This window comes from Balaenoptera physalus, assembly GCF_965194825.1.
Source record: "Balaenoptera physalus genome assembly, chromosome: 6".
In the NCBI taxonomy this organism is placed as follows: domain Eukaryota; kingdom Metazoa; phylum Chordata; class Mammalia; order Artiodactyla; family Balaenopteridae; genus Balaenoptera; species Balaenoptera physalus.
Genome location: NC_138885.1, coordinates 67,475,862 through 67,500,741, shown reverse-complemented (window position 1 = coordinate 67,500,741; position 24,880 = coordinate 67,475,862). Strand labels below are relative to the sequence as shown.

Below are 24,880 nucleotides of genomic sequence, written 5' to 3'. Positions count from 1 at the left end.
GTCTGTATCTAGATTCTTTTTTTTGGCATGTGGATGTCCAGTTGTTCCAGCACCATTTATTGAAAAGACTATCTTTGCTCCATCGTATTGCCTGTGCTTGAGAAACTACATTTTGATATTTCGTCATGGGACGGCTCTTCTTGTTGCTACCACTGCATGAGATGCGATTAGTTTCAGTTGAAGGTGTCAGAAAACCCCAAATAATTATGGCTTAAACAGAAGTTTCTTTTTTATGTAAAAGTGTAAATTTTGCAGTCATAGATTGGTATATTGACCTTGCTTTATGAAATCTTGAATACCCCAGCTCCTTGCACCTCATGCCTCAGCAATCCCAAGGGAATGGCCTTTCATTCTCATGGACCAAAGTGTTGTGAATTCCAGACAGCTGGTTACCCGAGGGGTGAAAGGACCAAACAACTTGCCCTGCAGTCTAAGAGGGATTTTTTTTTTTTTCCTGTAAGCTGCCACACCATACTTCTGGTAACATTCCTTTGTCCAGATATAGTCATAAGAATTTACTTTCAAGGAAGGCTAGGATATGTAGTCTTTATTTTGATGGACATATGTTCAGTTAAAAATTCTGTTACTATGAAAGGAGGAGAGAATGAATATTGGGGGACAACTGTATACTCTGTTCCATTACTCAGCAACTGCCTCAGGAGAGTATTTGTCTTGCTTAGTTGATACTTCTGGGAATGTCCTTTGGTTGTTCCTACAGCTTGCCTTTTCCCAATTTGCCAGAGTCCAACCACAAAGCTATGTACTGTTGTTGAGGAAAACATTGTAGGAAATGCTTTAAAAAAAAACCCACAGGGTAATTATGTTCAGTGTTTTAGTTATCTATTTTTATGTAGGAAACCACTCCAAAAGTTTGTGATTTAAAACGATAAATATTTATAATAATATTTCTCAAGATTCTGTAGGTTAGCTGGGTGAGTCTACTGCTGGTCTCACTTGAGATCCTTCATGTGGCTGCATTCAGCTTGTGGCTAGTGAGGGTTGGAAGGTCAAGATGGCCATACCCACAGGGCTGGGGCCTTATCAGGGTTGGCTGGAAGTCTAGGGCATTTCTATCTTCCCTTACTTGGCTTCTTTCTGTCCAAGTGGTCTCCAGCCCAAACTTTTTTATAGCATGGTGGCTGACTCCCAAGAGAGTGAAAATGTGCCAGTGGTACAGAATGCTTCCACCTATTTCTTTTAGTCAAAGCAAGTCGTGACACCAGCCCAGAGACAAGGAGGGAAGGGAAACAGACTCAGCCTCTTGAGGGGAGGAGTGGAAAAGAACATGTGGCCATCTTTAATCCATTGCATTCTACTATTTTCCTAATATAGTTTTGTATGACACCCATTTGTTCCCTGGAGAAGTCTTCCTGGCTCATTCTTAGCTTCTTGTTCTTACTGAAGAGGCTCCATTCTTGATTGCTTCGAGAAACTCACTGGAGGAAGATTAATCTTTAGGTGCTCAATTAATAATGCTCTTTTTAATGCATATATTTATTTTGCATGCTGGCCAGTTTTTTTCCCAATATTTGATTATAAAAAATTTCACCTACAGAAAAGCCACTCACTTTTTGTACAGAACAGTGTTTATTATATATACATTATATGTAAGAAACAAACAATTATGTATATTCTATCCTTGGGATAGATTATATTTTTCTTTTATAATTTTAAAGTTTTAATAGTATCTTCCACTTACGACTATTAAGAATTTGTTTTTTGCAGATTGCTTGCATGAACTAGTTTGAAATTGATGTGGAAATGAAGGTACAGCATGGTACAGATTGTGTATTTTAACTCTTTTGTAGGTCATTTAAGGCCTTTTAAAAATGTTTGCTTTTGACAAAAACTATAGCAAAAGGCAATAATGATCTGATTGCCAAAGCTGGTACTCATTTTTTGTCCTTAACTTACTTAACCTCTCTGCCCTATTTGGCACTGTTGGTAACTCCCCACCTCTCTCAACTCTTCCTTCAGTCTTTTGTGCTTGCTACACTTCCTGTGTTTGCGCTCTATATTAGATTTCTGTCCTTGGCTGTCTTCTCTTTTATACTTTCTCCCTGGGCAGTCTCATCCTCTCCTGATTTTAATCATCTGTTGGCTTCTCTTTTCTAAATTTATATGTCCTGCTCAGGTTGCATCTGAGTTCCAGATTCATAATATCTAACTGCCCTGAATATCTCCGGTTAAATGTCTACACCCAACACGTCTAAAACTGAGCTCATTGCCTCTTGCATTCCCTATCTTGGTTAATAATACTACTTTCCACCCAGATACTTGAGAGATTTATCTTTGCATCCTTTCCCCTCAGCTGTATTTTTCAGTAGGGCACCAAACCTGCTACCTGAATATCTCTCTGATCTATTTTCTTCACATCTTCTTGCCACTCATTTCTTACTTGAATTATTCCAGAGGCTTCTTAAGTGGGCTTTCTGTCAGGGCATTATCTATAGTAAATCTTTTTTTGTTTTGCCCCAGTGTTTTTTTGTTTGTTTTTGTTTTTTAAATTGAGGTATAACATACACAGTAAAATGCGAAAACTTTAAATGTACATATCAGATTTTTACATTTTAATTCACCCATGTAACCAGTACCCACATCAAGATCTAGAACAAATCCAGTGCCACAAAAGACTTCCTTGTACCCCTTCCCAGTTGGTACTATCCTTCCTAGGATAACCATATTCCAACTTCTGTTACCACATTGATTAGTTTGCCTGATACAGATGGAATCACACGTTATGCACTCTTTATATCTTTTACAAGTCAACATTATGTCTGAGAGAATATACACTATATTTACCCATTTTGCTGTTGATGGGCATTTGGGTTGTTTCCTTTTTTTGCCTATTATGAATAGAGCTGCTTTGAACATTCATGTACATGTCTTTTGGTGGGTAGATCTAAGAACTCATTTCTGTTGGGTGAATGGATACACTTACCCCACTCACCCTATCCCCCGAACTCCCCACCTCTAGGAGTTAAGTAGCTTTAGATACTGCCACATAATTTTCCAAAGTAGTTATTCTAATTTATAGTGCTGGTATTGTAAAAAAGAGTTCTAATTTCTCTGCATCCTCACTAGCACTTGGTATTGTCATTCTTTTTCATTTTGGCCATACTTGTGTGTAATATCATGATTGTTTTGCATACCTGTGATAGCTAATGATTTTGAACATCTTTTAATATGTTTACTGGACATCTTTTCTGAGGGATTTTTTTTTTTTTTTTTTTAGTAATGATTAGGTATTTTTTTATTCTGGATATGGGTTCCTTGTTGGATATGCATTAGAACTACCTCTTCCTAGTCTGTGTGACTTTTTGCTTAAGAGTAAATAAAAATTGTTTTGAAGTAGTTTCACAATTAAAAAATTTCACACTTGCAAAGCTAGTTAAAAAAATTTCTATATGAGGTCTGCTTACATTCCCCAAACGTTAACATAGTACAGTTATAAAAATCAGGAAATTAGCATTGATTTACCAGTTGTCTCACTAATGTCCATTTTCTGGTCCAGGATCTAATCCAGGATTATGTATATGTTGCATTTAATTGTTGCTGTGTCCTTAGTTTCCTTTAACCTAGAACAGTTTCTCACTTTGTCTTTCATGTCCTTGACACTTTTGAGGAGTGCTGGCCACTTATGGTGGGCTCTTAAACCTTGGGGTTTATCTAATATTTCCTTGTGATTAAATTCAAATTATGCATTTTTGGATGCAGAAGTGACATGTGCTTCTTAGTACATTATATCAGGAAGCACACAATGTTGATTTGTCCTGTTACTAGTGATTTTAACTTTGATCACTTATCTAAGGAGGTGTCTGACAAATTTCTTCACTGAAAAGTTTACTATATTTTCCATTGCTGTTAATAAATATATCTTTTAGGGAGATACTTTGAAATTATGTAAATATTGTGTTTCTCATACTTTTGCCCCTCAGTTTTGGCGTGTATTAATGATTCTTGTTTGAAATAGTTATTATTGTGGTGTTTACCAAATGGAGATTTAAAAATTTCTGTTGGTCTTCTACATTTATAGAGGAAACAATTTATAGAAGGAACAATGGAAATTCTATTGTTTAGAATTATATTGTTTAGAATTCTGTTGTAAAGAAGAACCCCCCATTTTCTCATGTAAATTACTTATAATTTGTTTATATCAGGATCAGTTTTTACTTTGTTGGTTATAATGCGTTACTGTTATTTATTGTGTTGCTCAAGTTGCCCACATTTGGCCATCAGGAGCCTTCCTGTTCACTCGTATTACTTTTGATGTGTCCTCTATTTTTTGAGTATTTTCTAGTTTCTAGCTCCACATTATGTTCCAGGCTTATTTGCACTTTCTCTGTCCCAGCTTTGTAATAAACAAATTTTTCTGTTGACATATGTTTTCATCTCTCTTGGGTGTATACTTAGGAGTGGAATTTCTGGGTTGTATGTAACCGTACATTTAACTATTTGAGGAACTGCCAGACTTTTCTAAAGCGAGTGTGTCATTCTGTGTTCTTACCAGCAATGTATGTGGGTTCTACTTTCTTCACATTCTCACCAATGCTTGTTATTATCTTTATTAAACATTTTTTAAATTGAGGTTTAGTTGATTTACAATATTATAGTAGTTTCAGGTGTGCAACATAGTGATACAAAATTTTTATAGATTAGACTTCATTTATAGTTATTATAAAATATTGGCTATATCCCTTGTGCTGTACAATATATCCTTGTAGCTTATTTATTTTATACATATTAGTTTGTACCTCTTACTCCCCTACCCGTATCTTGCCACTACCCCCTTTCCCTGTCCTCACTGATAACCACTATTTTGTTCTCTATATCTTCATTTCGATTTCATTTTATTTCAGATATTTTATTTTTTATACAATAGTTCTGTCTGGATAGTTTTCGTATTTTTTCATTCCTCATTATCTTCACCTGTGAGTCTGTTTATTTTTTGTTATAATTCACTGGTTTGTTGTTTAGATTCCACATATAAGTGATAACATACAGTATTTGTCTTTCTCTGCCTGACTTATTTCACTAAGCATAATACCCTCCAGGTCCAGCCACATTGTTGCAAATGGCAGAATTTCTTTCTTTCTTTTTTTTAATGGCTGAGTAGTATTCCATTTTGTGTGTGGTGTGTGTGTATCTCATGTTATCTTTATCCCTTTATCTGTTCATGGACACTTAGTTTGCTTCCATATCTTGGCTATTGTAAATAATGGTGCTATGAACACTGGGGTGTATGTATCTTTTAGAATTAGTGTTTTTATTTTCTTTGGATATGTACCCAAGAAGTGGAATTGCTTTATCATATGGTAGTTCTACTTTTAGTTTTTTGAGGAACCTGCATGCTGTTTTCCACAGTGGTTGCAGCAATTTGTGTTCCCACCAACAGTGTACAGGGTTCCTTTTTCTCCACATCCTAGCCAATATTTGTTATTTGTGGTCTCTGATTGTTATCATCTTTTTAATTATAGCGAAGGCGTGAAGTGGTATTTCATTGTGGTTTTGAATTGCATTTCCTTGATGCCTACTAATATTGAGCATCTTTTCATGTGCTTATTATGTCTTCATTTTGGAAAGATTTTCGTTGGGAATTCCAGAAACAGTTTTTCTTTCAGCACATTGAAGGTATCTTACATTTTCTTCTAGCTTTCTAATGAGAAGTCTGTTGTTATTATCTTGGTTTCTTTGTACATAATGTGTTGTGTTGGGGTTTTTTTCCTATAGCTTTCTTTAAAAGTTTCTCTTTACTACTGGTTTTCAGAAATTTGATTTTCATATGCATTGATGTGGTTTTCCTTATGCCTCTTTTGCTTGGGGTCTGTTGAGATTTTAGGTTTGTGAGTTTATGATTTTCATTAAATTTGTAAAATATTTGGCCAGAGCATTTCTTCAAATGCTCTTTTCTCCCCCTCTCCTCCTTTCCCTTCCTCTCCTTCTGAGACTTTTATTACATATGGGTTAGTCCTCTAGGTAATATTCTACTGAAGCTCTGGTTATTTTTTTGTCCAATTGTTTTTCCCTGTGCTTCATTTGATAGCTGCTGTTGTTCTGTCTTCATGTTCACTGATCTTTTCTGCAGTGTCTAATCTACAGTTAGTCACATCCAGTGTGTTTCATTTCAATTCAGTTTTTTCAGATATTGTATTTTTTGTACAATAGTTCTGTCTGGATGGTTTTCATATTTTCATTTAATGCCTCATTATCTTCATATTTACCTTTATATCCTTCAGAAAAATTTTAAAAAATCTATTACATTTATTTTAAGGTCCTCGTCTGCTAATTCCATCATCTCTATCTTTACTGGGTTTGTGTTTATTGACTTTTATCTTGCTTTGGATCTATATTTTCCTGCTTCTTTGCATGCCTGTTAATTTTTATTGGATTCCAGATGCTGGATTTTATGTTGAGTGCTGAATGTTATAGTATTCCTTTAAGGAGTGTTGGACTTTGTTCTGGCATTTAGTTTTTGTGTATCATTTTGATTATTTTGAGGCTGTTTATTATATTATGATGAGTTCATAATATTTTTTGCTCTGGTGCTACTTTAGCTCTGATACTAAGATGTGACTCTTTGAGGACTCTACCCAAATTCCCTTATATTATTATATCTTTCTCTGCTCTGGCTGGTGGGGATGTGAACTGTTCCAAGCTCCGTGTGAACCTGAGAACTGTTCACTGTGCTGCTTTTGAGTGTTTTTTTCTCCTGGCCTTTGGAGACTGAGCTTCCTCATGTACAAATATTACTGAGCCATATTCTTGAAGATACCTTCTGCTTATCTCCAGAGCCCTCTCTCTGTGCAGCTGCTTCCTTTCTAGTATACTGTCCTGTAAATTTTAGCTACTTTGGCCTGCTCAAACTCTCATCTCAGTCTCTTTAACTTGGCAGGACTGCTGGGTTCTATTGGTTCCCCCTCCCTGTGCTGTGGCTTTGAAACCACCTTTAGGCAGTAAGCTAGGGTAGTTTTAGAGCTTAGTTCATTTGTCCTTCTCACAGGGAACACAGTCCTGTGCTACATAGTGTCCTCTGTTTGAAAACTGTTTATTTCATGTTTTATCTGATTTCCTAGCTCTTTGTGTCAGGCGGGCAGTTCCATAAATAGAAGGGGAAGCAAAATTCCCCAATACCATTTAAATGAACTTAAATCTTATTGTATACTTGTCAGTATTCCAGGGTACCTCCTCTTTCATGGAAATTTGTGACTTGGGAATTATTTGTTTTCTTTTTTAATATGTTTTGAATAATCTTTTGGACAATGGATCTGCTCTCCCACTCACTCTTTCCTGTTATCAACAGTAATTGTATACCTTAAAAGTACTTCATAATTTACTTTCTGTTAAATCTTTTAATTTTCTTTGTTTATTTTTCAGAATTCTGGTCACTTTTTTTTTTCTATTTTCACAATTTTTTTTTTTGCATTTTTAAAAATTAGTTATCCATTTTATACATATTAGTGTATATATGTCAATCCCAATCTCCCAATGCATCACACCACGCCCCACCCGCCGCTTTCCCCTCTTGAGGTCCATACGTTTGTTCTCTACATCTGTGTCTCAGTTTCTGCCCTGCAAACTGGTTCATCTGTACCATTTTTCTAGGTTCCACATATATGCGTTAAATATACAATATTTGTTTTTCACTTTCTGACTTACTTCACTCTGTATGACAGTCTCTAGATCCATCCATATCTCTACAAATGACCCAATTTCGTTCCTTTTTATGGCTGAGTAATATTCCATTGTATATATGTACCACATCTTCTTTATCCATTCGTCTGTCGATGGGCATTTAGGTTGCTTCCATGTCCTGGCTATTGTAAATAGTGCTGCAATGAACATTGGGGTGCATGTGTCTTTTTGAATTATGGTTTTCTCTGGTTATGTGCCCAGTAGTGGGATTGCTGGGTCGTATCGTAATTCTATTTTCAATTTTTTAAGGAACCTCCATACTATTCTCCATAGTGGCTGTATCAATTTACATTCCCACCAACAGTGCAAGAGGGTTCCCTTTTCTCCATACTCTCTCCAGCATTTGTTGTTTGTAGATTTTCTGATGATGCCCATTCTAACTGGTATGAGGTGGTACCTCATTGTAGTTTTGATTTGCATTTCTTTAATAATCAGTGATGTTGAGCAGCTTTTCATGGGCTTCTTGGCCATCTGTATGTCTTCTTTGGAGAAATGTCTATTTAGGTCTTCTGCCCATTTTTGGATTGGGTTATTTTTTTTTTAATATTGAGCTGCATGAGCTGTTTATATATTTTGGAGATTAATCCTTTGTCCGTTGATTCGTTTGCAAATATTTTCTCCCATTCTGAGGGTTGTCTTTTCGTCTTGTTTATGGTTTCCTTTGCTGTGCAAAAGCTTTGAAGTTTCATTAGGTCCCATTTGTTTATTTTTGTTTTTATTTCCATTACTCTAGGAGGTGGATCAAAAAAGATCTTGCTGTGATTTATGTCAAAGAGTGTTCTTCCTGGGGGCTTCCCTGGTGCCGCAGTGGTTGAGAATCTGCCTGCCAATGCAGGGGACACGGGTTCGAGCCCTGGTCTGGGAAGATCCCACATGCCGCGGAGCAACTAGACCCGTGAGCCACAATTGCTGAGCCTGCGCATCTGGAGCCTGTGCTCCGCAACAAGAGAGGCCGCGATAGTGAGAGGCCCGCGCACCGCGATGAAGAGTGGCCCCCACTTGCCGCAACTAGAGAAAGCCCTCGCACAGAAATGAAGACCCAACACAGCCAAAAATAAATTAAAAAAAAAAAAATTTTTCCTCTAGGAGTTTTATAGTGTCCGGTCTTGCATTTAGGTCTCTAATCCATTTTGAGTTTTTTTGTGTGTATGGTGTTAGGGACTGTTCTAATTTCATTCTTTTACATGTAGCTGTCCAGGTTTCCCAGCACCACTTATTGAAGAGACTGTATTTTCTCCATTTTATATCCTTGCCTCCTTTGTCATAGATTAGTTGACCATAGGTGTGTGGGTTTATCTCTGGGCTTTCTATCCTGTTCCACTGATTTATATTTCTGTTTTTGTGCCAGTACCGTATTGTATTGATTACTGGCTTTGTAGTATAGTCTGAAGTCAGGGAGTCTCATTCCTCCAGCTCCATTTTTTTCCCTCGAGACCTCTTTGGCTATTTGGGGTCTTTTGTGTCTCCATACAAATTTTAAGATTTTTTGTTTAGTTCTGTAAAAAATGCCATTGGTAATTGGATAGGGATTGCATTGAATCTGTAGATTGCTTTGGGTAGTATAGTCATTTTCACAATATTGATTCTTCCAATCCAAGAACATGGTATATATCTCCATCTGTTTGTATCATCTTTAATTTCTTTCATCAGCATCTTATAGTTTTCTGCATACAGGTCTTTTGTCTCCTAGGGAGGTTTATTCCTAGGTATTTTATTCTTTTTGTTGCAATGGTAAATGGGAGTGTTTCCTTAATTTCTCTTTCAGATTTGTCATCATTAGTGTATAGGAATGCAAGAGATTTTTATGCATTAATTTTGTATCCTGCAACTTTACCAAATTCATTGACTAGCTGTAGTAGTTTTCCAGTGGCATCTTTAGGACTCTATGTATAGTATCATGTCATCTGCAAACAGTGACAGTTTTACTTCTTTTCCAATTTGTATTCCTTTTATTTCTTTTTCTTCTCTAATTGCCGTGGCTAGGACTTCCAAAACTATGTTGAATAATAGCAGCGAGAGTGGACATCTTTGTCTTGTTCCTGATCTTAGAGGAAATGCTTTCAGTTTTTCACCATTGAGAATGATGTTTGCTGTGGGTTTGTCACTTAAGGCTTTTACTATGTTGAGGTAGGTTCCCTCTATGCCCACTTTCTGGAGAGTTTTTATCATAAATGGGTGTTGAATTTTGTGAAAAGCTTTTTCTGCATCTATTGAGATGATCATATGGTTTTTTTTCTTCAATTTGTTAATATATTGTATATCACATTGATTGATTTGCATATATTGAAGAATCCTTGCATCCCTGGGATAAATCCCACTTGATCATAGTGTGTGATGCTTGTAATGTGTTGTTGGATTCTGTTTGCTAGTATTTTGTTGAGGATTTTTGCACCTATATTCATGAGTGATATTGGTCTGTAATTTTCTTTTTTTGTAGTGTCTTTGTCTGGTTTTGGTATCAGGGTGATGGTGGCCTCATAGAATGAGTTTGGGAGTGTTCCTTCCTCTACATTTGTTTGGAAGAGTTTGAGAAGGACAGGTGTTAGCTCCTCTCTAAATGTTTGATACAATTCACCTGTGAAGCCATCTGGTCCTGGACCAGATGCCTTATGTATTGAGGTGCTCCTATGTTGGGTGCATATATATTTATAATTGTTACATCTTCTTCTTGGATTGATTCCTTGATCATTATGTAGTGTCCTTCCTTGTCTCTTGTAACATTCTTTGTTTTAAAGTCTGTTTTATCTGATATGAGTATTGCTACTCCAGCTTTCTTTTGATTTCCATTTGCATAGAACATCTTTTTCCATCCCCTCACTTTCAATGTGTATGTGTCCCTAGGTCTGAAGTGGGTCTCTTGTAGACAACATATATATGGGTCTTGTTTTTGTATCCATTCAGCAAGCCTGTGTCTTTTGATAGGAGCATTTAATCCATTCACGTTTAAGGCAATTATTGATATGTATGTTCCTATTACCATTTCCTTAATTGTTTTGAGTTTGTTTTGTAGGTCCTTTTCTTCTCTTGTGTTTCCCACTTAGAGAAGTTCCTTCAGCATTTGTTGTAGAGCTGGTTTGGTGGTGCTGAATTCTTTTAGCTTTTGCTTGTCTGTAAAGCTTTTGATTTCTCCATCGAATCTGAGTGAGATCCTTGCCGGGTAGAGTAATCTTGGTTGTAGTTTCTTCCCTTTCATCACTTTAAATATGTCATTCCACTCCCTTCTGGCTTGTAGAGTTTCTGCTGAGAAATCAGCTGTTAACCTTATGGGAGTTCCCTTGTATGTTATTTGTCATTTTTCCCTTGCTGCTTCAATAATTTTTCTTTGTCTTTAATTTTTGCTAATATATATATTTTTTATTAATTTATTTATTTTTGGCTGTGTTGGGTCTTCGTTTCTGTGCGAGGGCTTTCTCTAGTTGTGGCAAGTGGGGGCCACTCGTCATCACGGTGCACGGGCCTCTCACCATCGTGGCCTCTCTTGTTGCGGAGCACAGGCTCCAGACGCGCAGGCTCAGCAGCTGTGGCTCACGGGCCCAGCCGCTCCGCGGCATGTGGGATCTTCCCAGACCAGGGCTCGAACCCGTGTCCCCTGCACTGGCAGGCAGAGTCTCAACCCTTGCGCCACCAGGGATGCCCAATTTTTGCTAATTTGATTACTGTGTGTCTCGGCTTGTTTCTTCTTGGGTCTGTGCTTCCTGGACTTGGGTGACTATTTCCTTTCCCATGTTAGGGAAGTTTTCAACTATAATCTCTTCAAATATTTTCTCTGGTCCTTTCTCTCTTCTCCTTCTGGAACCCATATAATGCGAATGTTGTTGCATTTAATGTTGTCCCAGGGGTCTCTTAGGCTGTCTTCATTTCTTTTCATTCTTTTTTCTTTATTCTGTTCTGCAGTAGTGAATTCCACCATTCTGTCTTCCAGGTCACTTATCCGTTCTTCTGCCTCAGTTATTCTGCTATTGATTCCTTCTAGTGTATTTCTCATTTCAATTATTGTATTGTTCATCTCTGTTTGTTTGTTCTTTGATTCTTCTAGGTCTTTGTTAAACATTTCTTGCATCTTCTTGATCTTTGTCTCCATTCTTTTTCTGATGTCCTGTATCATCTTACTATCGTTAATCTGAATTCTTTTTCTGGATGTTGCCTATCTCCACTTCATTTAGTTGTTTTTCTGGGGTTTTATCTTGTTCCTTCATCTGGTACATAGTCTTCTGCCTTTTCATCTTGTCTATCTTTCTGTGAATGTGGTTTTTGTTTCATAGGCTGCAGGATTGTAGTTCTTCTTGCTCCTGCTGTCTGCCCTCTGGTAGATGAGGCTATTTAAGAGGCTTGTGGAAGTTTCCTGATGGGAGGGACTGGTGGTGGGTAGAGCTGGGTGTTGCTCTGGTGGGCAGAGCTCAGTAAAACTTTAATCTGCCTGTCTGCTGATGGGTGGGGCTGGGTTCCCTCCCTGTTGGTTGTTTGGCCTGAGGGGACCCAACACTGGAGCCTACCCTGGCTCTTTGGTGGGGTAATGGCGGGCTCTGGGAGGGCTCATGCCAAGGAGTACTTCCCAGAACTTCTGCTGCCAGTGTCCTTGTCCTCATGGTGAGACACAACTACCCCTGCCTCTACAGGAGACCCTCCAACACTAACAGGTAGGTGTGGTTCAGTCTCCTATGGGGTCACTGCTCTTTCCCCTGGGTCCTGATGCGCACACTACTTTGTGTGTGCCCTCCAAGAGTGGAGTTTCTGTTTCCCCCAGTCCTGTCAAAGTCCTGCAGTCAAATCCCGCTAGCCTTCAAAGTCTGATTCTCTGGGAATTCCTCCTCCTGTTGCCAGACCCCCAGGTTGGGAAGCCTGAAGTGGGGCTCAGAACCTTCACTCCAGTGGGTGGACTTCTGTGGTATAAGTATTCTCTAATTTGTGAGTCACCCACCCAGCAGTTATGGGATTTGATTTTATTGTGATTGCGCCCCTCCTACTGTCTCATTGTGGTTTCTTCTTTGTCTTTGGATGTGGGGTGTCTTTTTTGGTGAGTTCCAGTGTCTTCCTGTCGATGATTTTTCAGTAGTTAGTTGTGATTCCGGTGCTCTCGCAAGAGGGAGTGAGTGCCCGTCCTTCTACTCCACCATCTTGAACCTGAAGCCTGGTCACTGTTGCTATATCATATAATTTCAGATTTTTTTTTTCACTCATTTATTTATTTACTATTAACTATAGACTTTTTTGGATTTCACCAGTTTTCCCGCTAATGTCCTTTTTCTTTTCCTGTATAGACCTTTTAAAGGTCATGAAAAATTTCGTTTACTTTTGAAAAGTACTATTCAGGTATTTTGTATAATGTCTCTCAATTCCAGTTTGATGTTTTCTCATGCTGTGGACTTTTTCTTTATCCATTCCTCTGTCGATAGACATTAGGGCTGCTTCCACCTTTTGGTTATTGTGAATAATGCTGCAGTGAACAGGAGTGTGCAAATATCACTTTGAGATCCTGCTTTTAATTATTTTGGGTAAATACCCTGAAGTGGGGTTGCTGGATCACATGGTAATTCTATTTTTAGTTTTTTGAGGAACCTTCATACTGTTTTCCATAGCAGCTGTACCATTTTACATTCCACCAACAGTGTACCAGAGTTCTAATTTCTCTACGTCTTGGCCAACACTTGTTTTCTGTGTTTTTGATAGTGACTATCTTAATGGGTGTGAGGTGATACCTCATTGTGGTTTTGATTTACATTTTCCTGATGATTGGTGATGTTGAGCATCTTTTCGTATGTTTCTTGGCTATTTGTTTATCTTCTGTGGAGAAATGTCTGTTGAGGTCCTTTGCTACTTTTTAATGTTACTTTTTAAAGTTACTTTTGTTGTTGTTGTTAAGTTATAGGCATTCTTTATACATTCTGGATATTAACTCTTTATCAGACATGTGATTTGCAATTATTTTTTTCCCATTCTATAGGTTACCTTTCACTCTGTTGATTGTTTCTTTTGATGTGCAGTTTTTACGTTTGATGTAGTCTCATTTTTTTTCTAATTTTGCTTTTGTTGCTTGTCCTTTTGGTGTCATATCTCAGAAATAATTGCCAAATCCAATGTTACAAAGTTTTTCCCCTACATTTCCTTCTGTGACTTTTATGGTTTTAGGCTCTACCTTAGGTCTGTAATCCATTTTGAGTTAATTTTGCGTATGGTGTAAGGTAAGGGTCTTCATTCCTTTGCATGTGGCTATCCAGTTTCCTCAGTGTCATTTGTTGAAGAGACTGTCTTTTCCCCATTGTGTGGTCTTGATACCCTTGTCAAAGATTATCTGACTGTATATGGGAGGATTTATTTCTGGGCTCTCTATTCTGTTCCACTGGTATATGGGTCTATCTTTATGTCAGTTCCACACTATTTGGATTACTGTAGTTTTATAATATATTTTGGTATCAGGAATCACGCAATAGACTTTTGGGAAGAACACTGTGGAGGTGAAGTGCCTTTCTCATTGTGTCATATTGAGGAGCTATATGGTAGCAACATGATTTATCACTGGTGATGTTAACCTTGATCACTTGGTTAAGGTGGTGTCTGCCAGATTTCTCCACTGTAAAATTATCCTTTTTCTTTTTGATAGGCTGTTCCTTAGAAGCAAGTCACTAAGTCCAACCCATGCTCAAGGGGAGGGGAATTAAGCTCCACCTCCTGAAGGAATGAGTATCAAAGAATTTGTGGACATTTGTTAAAATCACCACAGTAATTAATTAATTTTATGGGGGAAAGGTATTTTGAGGCTATTTAAATATTCTGTTTCTTCTTAAAGTTTCCCCAACTAAACTTTATCACTACTTAGTGGATTTTGCCTGCAGCAATTATTAGTGTGGTGTTCTAATGGTGATATTCTACTTCCCTTATTCCTTTTACATTTATTATTTGGAATTCTTCTGTATGGAATGTTTTTCTTTTCCCCTACAATTAGTTATTTATTCAATCATTTATATAGTTCTGTTTAGACTCAGTGAAATTTTTTTTATTTGGGTTTTAATCCAATATTATCAGTATTTATTTTGTTGCTCAAATTGTTCAGATTTGGTCATTGGGAGCTCCTTCAAGGTGCATCTTATGTCCTTTTTACATGCCTCCATCTTTTTTTTCCATTCTTTTTGTTTTTTCCCTTTCTTTTTTTTCCTTTTTTTTTTTTTTTTTTCTTTTCAAGCATTTCCTTACTCTCTGACACTGTAAGATATTTCAGGTTAATAGTGTATTTTTCGTGTCCCAGCCTTGTCTCCAGAAAGCCTTGGTTTCTTTTATCGAAGAATGGTATTTAGCAACTAAGATCTGGGCTCTAGATGTGATCCTACTGCTGGGGTGTTACTTCTTTTAAGCCCTCTCACCTGATAGAATTAGGAAAAATATGTGGTTATACTAACCCATGTATACACACATTGGTATTTATTCCTGTCATTTTTTTTTTCTGTATCTAGCAGATAGATACTTTTTAACAGTTTAGTTATATCTAAATTCAAAACATTTTGAAAGAACATTCCACTTTTTTCCATGCTTTTGGTTGTGTGTTGTATGAATGGTTAATTCAGAATGCTGGGGGAGTTTGCATTGGTATCCTGACTTCCCTATACATATTGTAATTTTGCATAAGGTTTTAGATAAAACATATATTCAGTCAGATTTACTTATTACAGTAAAATATATAATTTCAAAAATAAAGTATTTAGGTCTTAAGTGGAGGGGGCATACATTAAGTCTAGCCACTGTTTTTTTTAATGATATCATTGCTGTAATAATATTTATGTAAACTTGTTCTTGCATAAGAGAGATTCCTACAATTTTGAATCTTATACTTTCAAGCTTCAATAATAACCTTATAAGGGATCTGAATGTGTGTGTGTGTGTGTAAAATCCTCATTTCACAAAAAGTCTTATGGGCTTTACCACTCCAATTTAAGCCAAAACTTTAAAATTCTTTGCTTTTGCAAGTCTTTTCTTTAATAGATTTGAATAGATCAAAATGTCTTAACTTGCCGCTAAAGGCTGTACTAATAATCCTTAGAAAATTTTCTTTTTTCCTTCTTCCTTTTTACTTTTTTGTACTTACAAAGCTATTGGAAGGTACAGATGACTTGGATTTTATGAAATTTAAAATCATGTCCAAGATGAGGTGATCTGTGAAAATGGAGATGTCTTCCATGTTTAGTTTGACTGCATGTAAGAATTTTTTTAGCCTAAGAGATAATGGGGCTTTCTTTTCTATATTTTTACTGTATAATATGTTTTAAGGGATAAACTTTTTTCTTTAGTATGAAACATATTTTTGTCCAGGTAAGCAGTCAAAAATGCAGTACTTAACAAAGCCAATAAATTTGAAAATAACTCCATGAACTCCCTATGGACTTTTTATATTGCAATTACTGTGACTGTGGTAATAGCAACGAGCAGTTTTTTATCTACAGTATACAAAAATACAACTGCACTTTTTTTGTCCCCCAAGAAAGGCACAAATGTCTTGTAAGTGGATTAATTAATATATTTAAATTTTCCTTGAAGTATTTTTATTGTACCATTATTTTGCAATATTTTTGTTGCAGGTATGCAATATTTTAGTTACTTTTTTTTGTTTGTTTGTTTGTTGGCTGTACCGCACAGCTTCTGGGATCTTAGTTCCCTGACCAGGGATTGAATCCGCGCCCTTGGCAGTGAAAGCGCGGAATTGTAACCACTGGACCGCCAGGGAATTCCCTTTACTTACATTTTCGGTAAATAAGGACTTGTGGATTGTTCTGGCAACCTAAGTATCACTTTTTATTTTTTAATTTTTTTGTAGGGTGGGGAATAAGGTATGGAGCGTATTACTCTCCAGTTCCTTTACTTCAGTACACTTTTGTAGTTCTCCCTTTTGCGAGCAATATCCTGAGGGGAAAACTGGTCGTGTTCTTGAGGTCCATCCTCCAAGTCTTCTCCTAATTCTTGGCTGGGTTCCCTGTACTCCAGCATCAGCTTACATGAGTATAAAGCCTGGATTCTTGGCCGCCTTACTTTGCCTAGAATGGGCGAATGTCCCATTTCCAGATTCTTAGCCCCCTCAAACAGATACTTTCTGTATTCCGCATTTAAATGGCTTTTCTAGTTCTGGGTGAGAGTTCTAGTCTGCTGTTAGCTTTTGCATCTCACCCAGAAGCAGAATTTCCTCCCTCCACCAGTTGACTTGTTAGAGAAATCTGGATGTTTGTCTTACAGAATTTTCCAAAGTCCACATTTTCTTAATTGCATCTATGTGGTGTCATTTAATATGTTCTCCTGTCCTCTGTATTTTCTGTTAAGTGATAGTAATATCTAAAGGCTTGATCAGGTAAGTTTCAGATAATTTTTGATCATATAATTTTTTATGTCAGGAATACTTGAAAGATGGTGTACATAATTGTTAGGAGGTACTTTTTGGGGGGGAGACAGTTAATGATCACTGGTGATAATTACCCAATTCATGGGTTCCTTAGTGGTTACAAAATGGTGGTATTCTAAGTTTTTTATTCTTTTTTCATTTATTGGCTGGAATATGTCTATGAAAGAATCTTTTCTTCATCAACTCTTTGTTACTCTAAAAGTGCAGTTTATATAAGAAAGACACAGTGAATGTTTTACTCAACGGTTATCAGAAGAATCAATCACCTAGTATCATTAAAAGGTAGCCAGAGAGGGTTTTTTTTTTCTTTTTTTTGATTTTGTCTTGTTGAGGATTATTAACAACTCATGGATATGAAGTTATTTGACTTGTTATAGTCCATTGTAGCTATCCTTAAAGATGCTCAGATTGACCCATCTTTGGCCTGTGGGCCTATTCAGATTGGCTCCAGAGTGCTTTTGATAGGACTCTATGGCCTTCAGTAGGTTCCTTGTTTTCCCTTGGGGAAAAATTGTTTGAGATTCATCTTGTATACTTCTGGTCCCAGACCTGGAACTAGTAATTTCTCCAAGAAGTCCTCGTTATTTTTAATGGACATGGCATTTAAAGATCATAATTTGAATGTGAGTTTTCTTTTTAAAAATTACCTGCCTTATTGTATATATTAATTTTTAAAATTGTATTAATCTTCAGTGTCTTTCTTGAAATAGATGGACTATAACTTGATAAATATACAGACTATTTTAAATTAAGTACTACGACATTTATCTTAACAGGATTGAAAAGAAAAGCTATCTCCATAGGAACTAGTAATTTCCTCTTAATTATCATTCCTGGAGTTCTGGGATTGTTACCAGGCTCTTAGAGGTTACCAATATAAATTCTACAACAGTCAGTATTATTCAGTGAGTTGTTAGCTGAGTTAAAATACTGGGGCCTACACCAAATCTGGAAAGAGGCCTGGTAGTGCATGCCTTTAAATTCTCAGCTGAGTCTGTTATAGGCAAGCATTTGAAAGCTACTGATTTGACCATTGGTACTCTAAGTAAACAGTAATGATTTAAGTGGCTGTTTTTGGAATCTTTTCTACTTTAATCCTAAATATTTAGTCTGAATGTGATATAAGAGCAATATCTTAAAGACCTATGGGCAGGTTCAAGTTAATATATCGTTGCCAAACCATCCTTCTCACCACTAGTATTTAGGTAAGTCTCCTTGTTGCCTTTTGTTCATTACTATTTTATTTTATTTTATTTTTAGAGGGTGTCGTAGAGATGGCTTTTTAAAAAAAATTTTATTTATTTTTGGCTGCGTTGGGTCTTAGTTGTGGCGCACAGGCTCTTCGTTGTAGTGTGCGGGCTTCTCTCTAGTTGTGGCGTGTGGGTTTTCTCTTCTCTAGTTGTGCTGCACTGGCTCCGGGGCGTGTGGGCTCTGTAGTTGTGGCGCGCGGGTTCCAGAGCGCGTGAGCTCTGTAGTTTGCGGCTTGCGGGTTCTAGTTGAGGCGTGTGAGCTCAGTAGTTGTGGCGTGCCGGCTTAGTTGCCCCGTGGCATGTGGGATCTTAGTTCCCTGACCAGGGATTGAACCCGTGTCCCCTGCATTGTAAGGCGGATTCTTTACCACTGTACCACCAGGGAAGTCCCAGTTCATTACTCTTTTAAAAGGGTCTCAGAGTTAAAAAAAAAAAAAAAAAAAAAGGACTGGTTCTCTGATTTAAAATTCAGTCAGATGAACTAACTGTAGCAAGTATAAACTTCTGATGAATATAGGGTTAGATCTCATCTGATAGACATTTTTACCTTAAAAAGTGTTTGGAAAAGAGAGAATAATAATACGAGTTGGCATTCTCTGAGTGTGTATTATCTGATAAGAATCAGATAACAGAAAATTAGTGAACAGTTTTTTCATTTTTAATAGCTTTTTCTTGATTAAAGTTATACCTTGGAAAAAATTCACATTTTGACTTTCACAATCCACGATTCACAGTTCTAGATTACCAGTAATCCTTATGCACTAACAATTAGAAGGGAGTCTGAGCTCCAAACTCCCATTTCCTATTAGACAATTAGCCAATGCTTGGGAAGTAATTGAGCTAACTAAATACACACCTCTCTACATTTATGCCAGAGAAGATTATACTAGATATAGGTGAAATGATACTGGTATTCCAGGTACTTTAGGAGTAAAATAGATTTTGTGGTGTGTTGTGAGACTAGTTATCATTTATAACAAAGATTCTTTGGGGAGATGCTTTTCACGTTCCAAATAGACTGAGAGAGGAGCATAACCTAACTGTAAATCATGAGCTGCATTGTTGTAAATTTCATTCGTTTCTGTTAGTAAAAATGTATTCCCCGCCCTACCCCCCCACCCTGCGTTCCCAGATTGGTTTTATAATCCTTATGGATTTTATTTGAGCATTGAAATTAGAGTGAGATAAATTTCTCTCAGTGTTAGCCTAAGAATTGATTGAAATAGTTTTTATTCATTTTAGGAAATCTACTTTCTTCAATGTATTAACCAATAGTCAAGCTTCAGCAGAAAACTTCCCATTCTGCACTATTGATCCTAATGAGAGCAGAGTACCTGTGCCAGATGAAAGGTTTGACTTTCTTTGCCAGTACCACAAACCAGCAAGGTAAGAAAAATCTTTATGCCATCGTTCATGTGGTGGCCCTGTATAGATTGAGTAAATATATATAAGTGATATATTTAAAATTATGTAGAAGGGTTGTGTTGTTTTTTTCCAAATTTATGTAGCATTATTGTTTTGGGTGATTATAAAAGTAACCTAGAACCTGGAGAAGGGTGAGGAAGGGTGCATCCATTGTTAACATTGAAGTTTTTTTTTCTGGGGAGTGTGAAGTAGAGGGAGTAATTAGTCTGTATTATGTGATTCCATTCATGTAAAATGATACATGTATTTGTGTATTCATAGGAAAATGTATGAACTGAAGATCACAAACTAATTGATGGTTATCTCTGGGGAATGGAATTTTTAGGTCATTCTTTTCTTTATTTCTTGTAGTTCTCTCTGTTTGAAGTTTTTATAACAGCATGTATTATATCTTTAATTAGAAAAAGTAAGATAATACAGTTTTATTGTAGGAAGTTCAGACAATATGGAAATGTATAAAGAGAGGAGTAAAAATCACCTATACTTCTACCTTGATATAATAGATGCAAGTACTTTTGAGGTAGATCCTTCCATACTTTTGATATTTTTTTACTTGGGGTATCATTAATATTTTTCTAGATTAAAAAGTACACATTTAAATAAATAATGATTTCTAATATAATGATAATGTTTAGTACTATGTTATATGAATGTACACAGTTTATTTACCATTTCCCTATTACTGAGAATTTAGTTTGCTTTTAGTTTTTCACTATTTTGAATGTGGTGATAAATCCCCAATTTTTGTCTCCAGCCCTGAACTCTGTTGAACTCCAGACATATATCTAACCGCCTGCTTGACACTGACACTTAGATGACTAAACAGGTGCCTCCGACTTTACATGTCCTTAATGGACTTCTTGATTTCACCCTGCCTGTGTCAAATTTGTTCTTCCTCAAGACGTTTATAATTCAATAAATAGTACTATTATTTCTTCTGTTGCTTAGGTTAAAGCCCAAGATCTATCCTTGATTCTTTTCTTTCCTCACCCCTACATCCAATCTATCAGCAATTCCTATGAGTTCTAACTACAGAATATATACCAAATTTATTTACTTCTCTTACTTTCATCCTCTAGTTTTAGCATCTATTGATTTTTTGATGAATTAATTATTACTGTGATGATTATCACATGATGATTTTGTAATTCCACCATTTCTTCTTCATTTATTAGTTGACATTCTGCTGTAAGAAGAGCTTTCTTGTTTTCATTTATTCATTCATATATTTATTCATATCAGTGTTACTCACTTGGTTATAATATGTCACAGTCATTGAATATAGCTCAAATTATATCCCTCAAATTGGCTCCTCAAGCTGACTTCTGAATCCTTTTTAAAAACTTTTTATTTTTAAATGATTTCAGTTTTATATAAAAGCTGCAAAATTATATGTAGAATGTTTGTATGCCTTTCACTCAAATTTCTCTGAACCTTTGAAAATAACTTGCAGACATGATGCCACATTGCACTTTAATTCTTCAGTTTGTATTTGCTAAGTATAGACACTCGCCTACATAACCACAGTAAACCATCATAATCAGGACATTGACAATGATCTAATATTATCATCTAATTCACAGATTCCATTTAGATTTCTCCAGTTGTCCCAATAATGTGCTTATTTGCTCAATCCCTGTATATGTTGCAAATCTCTTGAACCCACCAGGTTGTTGCCCAGTTTGGACACTCTCCTGGCTTGGGCCCTGCCTATTGCTGGGCTGCTCTGCCCAGATGCCTTCCTTGTCCAGGCCCCAGCTGCTGGTGTGCTGCCTTCTCTGCCCACTCTAACTCTCTCCTTCTGTGAGCCTTTGCCACTGAGGGGCTGTGTGGTCATGTGACATTGCTGAAATTTTCCAGAGACATGCAGAGAACAACAACAATAATAAAGCTTTTGGAGGGACTTCCCTGCTGGCGCAGTGGTTAAGACTCCAAGCTCCCAATGCAGGGGGCCTGGGTTTGCTCCCTGGTCAGGGAACTAGATCCCACATACATGCCGCAACTAAGAGTTCGCATGCCACAATTAAGGAGCCCGCCTACTGCAACTAAGGAGCCCGCCTTCCTCAACTAAGGGACACACGTGCTGCAACTAAGGAGCAGGCGAGCCGCAACCAAGGAGCCCGTGAGCTGCAGCTAAGGAGCCCGCCTGCCACAACTAAGACCCAATGCAACCAAATAAATAAATAAATAAATAAATAAATAAATAAATAAATGTTATTTAAAAAAAAAAACAATAATAAAGCTCATGGACTTCAAATTTATTGAAATTTTAGGCAGTGAGGGAATTAATTTCTCAAAATTTCTCTTGCTTTACTGGTAAACATTGATTAAACGCCTTTATGGAAATACAAAAGTTGAATGGGAACCCATCTTCATTTTTTCCATAACTTAATTTTGGCCTCTTTGTGGTCAAGCAAATAAGGAAGAATTGACAGTAACTCATAGTTTTTCTTCTTGCTACCCCAGACTTATCTGTTATATTGCAAGTTTCCAGATTTTTTGTTTGTTTTTTTGATGGAAGAAAAATCCTCCTCATCATTTTCATTTGTTTCTATTGAAGAAAGACTTATCAATGTTTTTGGTATTCTGTGTTCATTATATCATAGTGATTAAAAAGATTTTTAACCTTATTTTAATCTCAAGAAAGTTTCATAAGGTCTGAAAACATAAAGTAGTCTTAAAATCATTGGTACAGTATATAAAAAATCTTTGAATTAGGGCTCAAGTTTTTATTTTTTGAGATATGGTATTAATGGTTTAAACCTTTATCCTGGCCTTAAATCAAGAATCAGAATTAAGAAACTCATTTTCATTAGAAAACAGAACCTCAGAGCTATAGATTGTCGTGTCTGGTTTCCTTATAAAAGGAAACGGAAGCCCAGAAAGGTGAAATGATTTGCTCAAGGTCACACAGATAGTTAATGTCAACCAGGGCTAGAACCCAAGGCTTCTTACTTCAACTTAAGGGCCTTTCCTCTCATATCTATGCTACTGTACTTTATATTTATCATATGGGTGATATGTTTTAGTTGTTAGAAATTATATTATTTAGATGAGTTTGGTTGCACCTAACATATGGATTTAAAAATTGCTTTATTGAGTTAGTAACAGGTAGCATGGTATTTTGTGTTGGTTTCAGCACCTCAGTTGTGTCATCAAGGACCTGGCTTCGTTCCCCTCTCCATTTTACTTACTTTATCCGCTTGATCATAAGATTGCCTTCCCCTTTGGTCATCTCAAATGACCAAATCATTTGGAACTCTCAAATCTTGGAACTGTATACTTTCTCATCCATGTTCAGAGTGAAGGAAGAGGGATTTGCTTCTAGAAGCCCTGTCAGAGAACTGATGATCTTCTATTCAAGAACCCTCTTAACCCTCTCTGGCAAATCTCTCCTTAAGTCTTTCTAGGCAAATGGAGCAAGGCAGAGGTCCTAGAATCATTAATTGTGCCTAGGGGATGAAATTAAGCTGCTTAGTATAGGCCCAAGCTACATGCCCCCTTCTAGAGTTAGGTGTAGAGCCAGCTTTTTCAAAGCTCCGGGCTACACTGGGGAGGTATGGCTAGCCAAATGACAGTCAGTATAGTCATCAAGAGAAGGGGCAAAGGATGCTGGAGAGGCAACCACTGTAGTCCCAGAAACTTAACCCCTTCTTATGTATGTTTTCTGTGGATTTGCTGCTACCAGTTATGAAGTAATTCCTATTTGTATAAAAATTTTTTATAGAACAATTATTTTAAAAGGACTCATTTTCCATGCAGATAATAGGAAAGCATTTTGTGGAACTTTTATGTTGTATTTTATCATGTAAGAAAATTGACATTCTGAAAAATGAATACTCTGAAAATTGACAAAGGGTACATAAATGCATATACCGTACACCTTTGTCATATGACATTGAAAGTAGCTTAATTTACTCATACGCTTTAATCTCCATTTCTACATGGCTGACTGGTTTTCTTGTTTTCTAATTTGTGTTAACTGTTACTTTACTGTGTCTAATTCTGTTGCTGTTGTTAACAACTACGTTATTACTATGCTGACAATTGGTTCACATCATTACATACATTTTGGGGCTATAAAACCTATATGGTGATTAAATGCAAACCCAGATATCCTATATTTGAATAGCAGTTTTGTCACTATTAGCTGAGTGATCCTGTGTGCAATAGATTTCTTAACTCCTCTATGACTTAATTTCCTCATCTGTAAAGTGGGTTTAATAAATAACACCCATCTTACAGAGTAACTTTGAACTTTGGAATGATAATACATGTAAAGCACTTAGTCCAGTTCCTGGCACAAAGTATCTGTTGAGTACGTTGGCTCATTCTATGATGATTACCTTGACTTGTATCAGTATACTCTTTAAATGTTCTCTGCTTTTGTGTATGAGTGCATGTGCCAGTATAATAAAATTAATGATATGAGTTTTAGTTTTTAGAGTAACAATAAAAACATCTGTTCTGCTTTAAAATGTTTTCCGTTCATTTTCCTAGGTAAGAAAGTCCTAATGTTTTAAAAGATTATTTCTTGTTTAAATTTTTTTAATTCATTTGAGAGTCTAGTAAACATTGTTCTAGAAAGGAAAGAATTAATTCATGTAACATGTTTGGGAAAGCCATTTGGTTAATAAACAGGTTCTTAGTACTATTTTATATTAAAATCATCTTTTGTTTTTCAGCAAAATTCCTGCTTTTCTAAATGTAGTGGATATTGCTGGCCTTGTGAAAGGAGCTCACAATGGGCAAGGCCTGGGAAATGCCTTTTTATCTTATATTAGTGCCTGTGATGGAATCTTTCATCTAACACGTAAGTACAGTTGTTTATTTAATTGATTGATTTCATTATGATCCGTGTTTTCTTTCCATTATTGTGCAAATAAAATTAATAAATAATTAATAAAATAAGATTTGCTTAGCTTCACAAGGTGAATTGTGGATTTGTCTGTTGATTGTGACTTAATGTGATTAAGTATCATCTCCATATGAGAAGGCTTATTCCATAGTAAGTATATGCTGTGTTGCTGTCATTTTCTAATTGAATTTTATCCCATTCTGGATTAGACCCATTGAAAAGTGTTTTTATGCAGAAGTAATTTTGTTGATTGTAAAGGCATTTTGAAGTTTTCTCGTG

At 36.5% G+C, this 24,880-nt stretch overlaps 1 protein-coding gene across 1 annotated transcript in view; it reads left to right on the top strand.

Annotated features, from left to right (window-relative positions):
• The window catches only part of OLA1 (Obg like ATPase 1), a 172,205-nt gene that overhangs the window by 6,146 nt on the left and 141,179 nt on the right, over positions 1–24,880 (top strand). The window contains exons 3-4 of the mRNA XM_082465440.1: positions 19,561–19,704; positions 24,429–24,556. Of these exons, the coding sequence (XP_082321566.1) occupies positions 19,561–19,704; positions 24,429–24,556 (272 nt within the window). The remainder of the gene's footprint in view (positions 1–19,560; positions 19,705–24,428; positions 24,557–24,880) is intronic.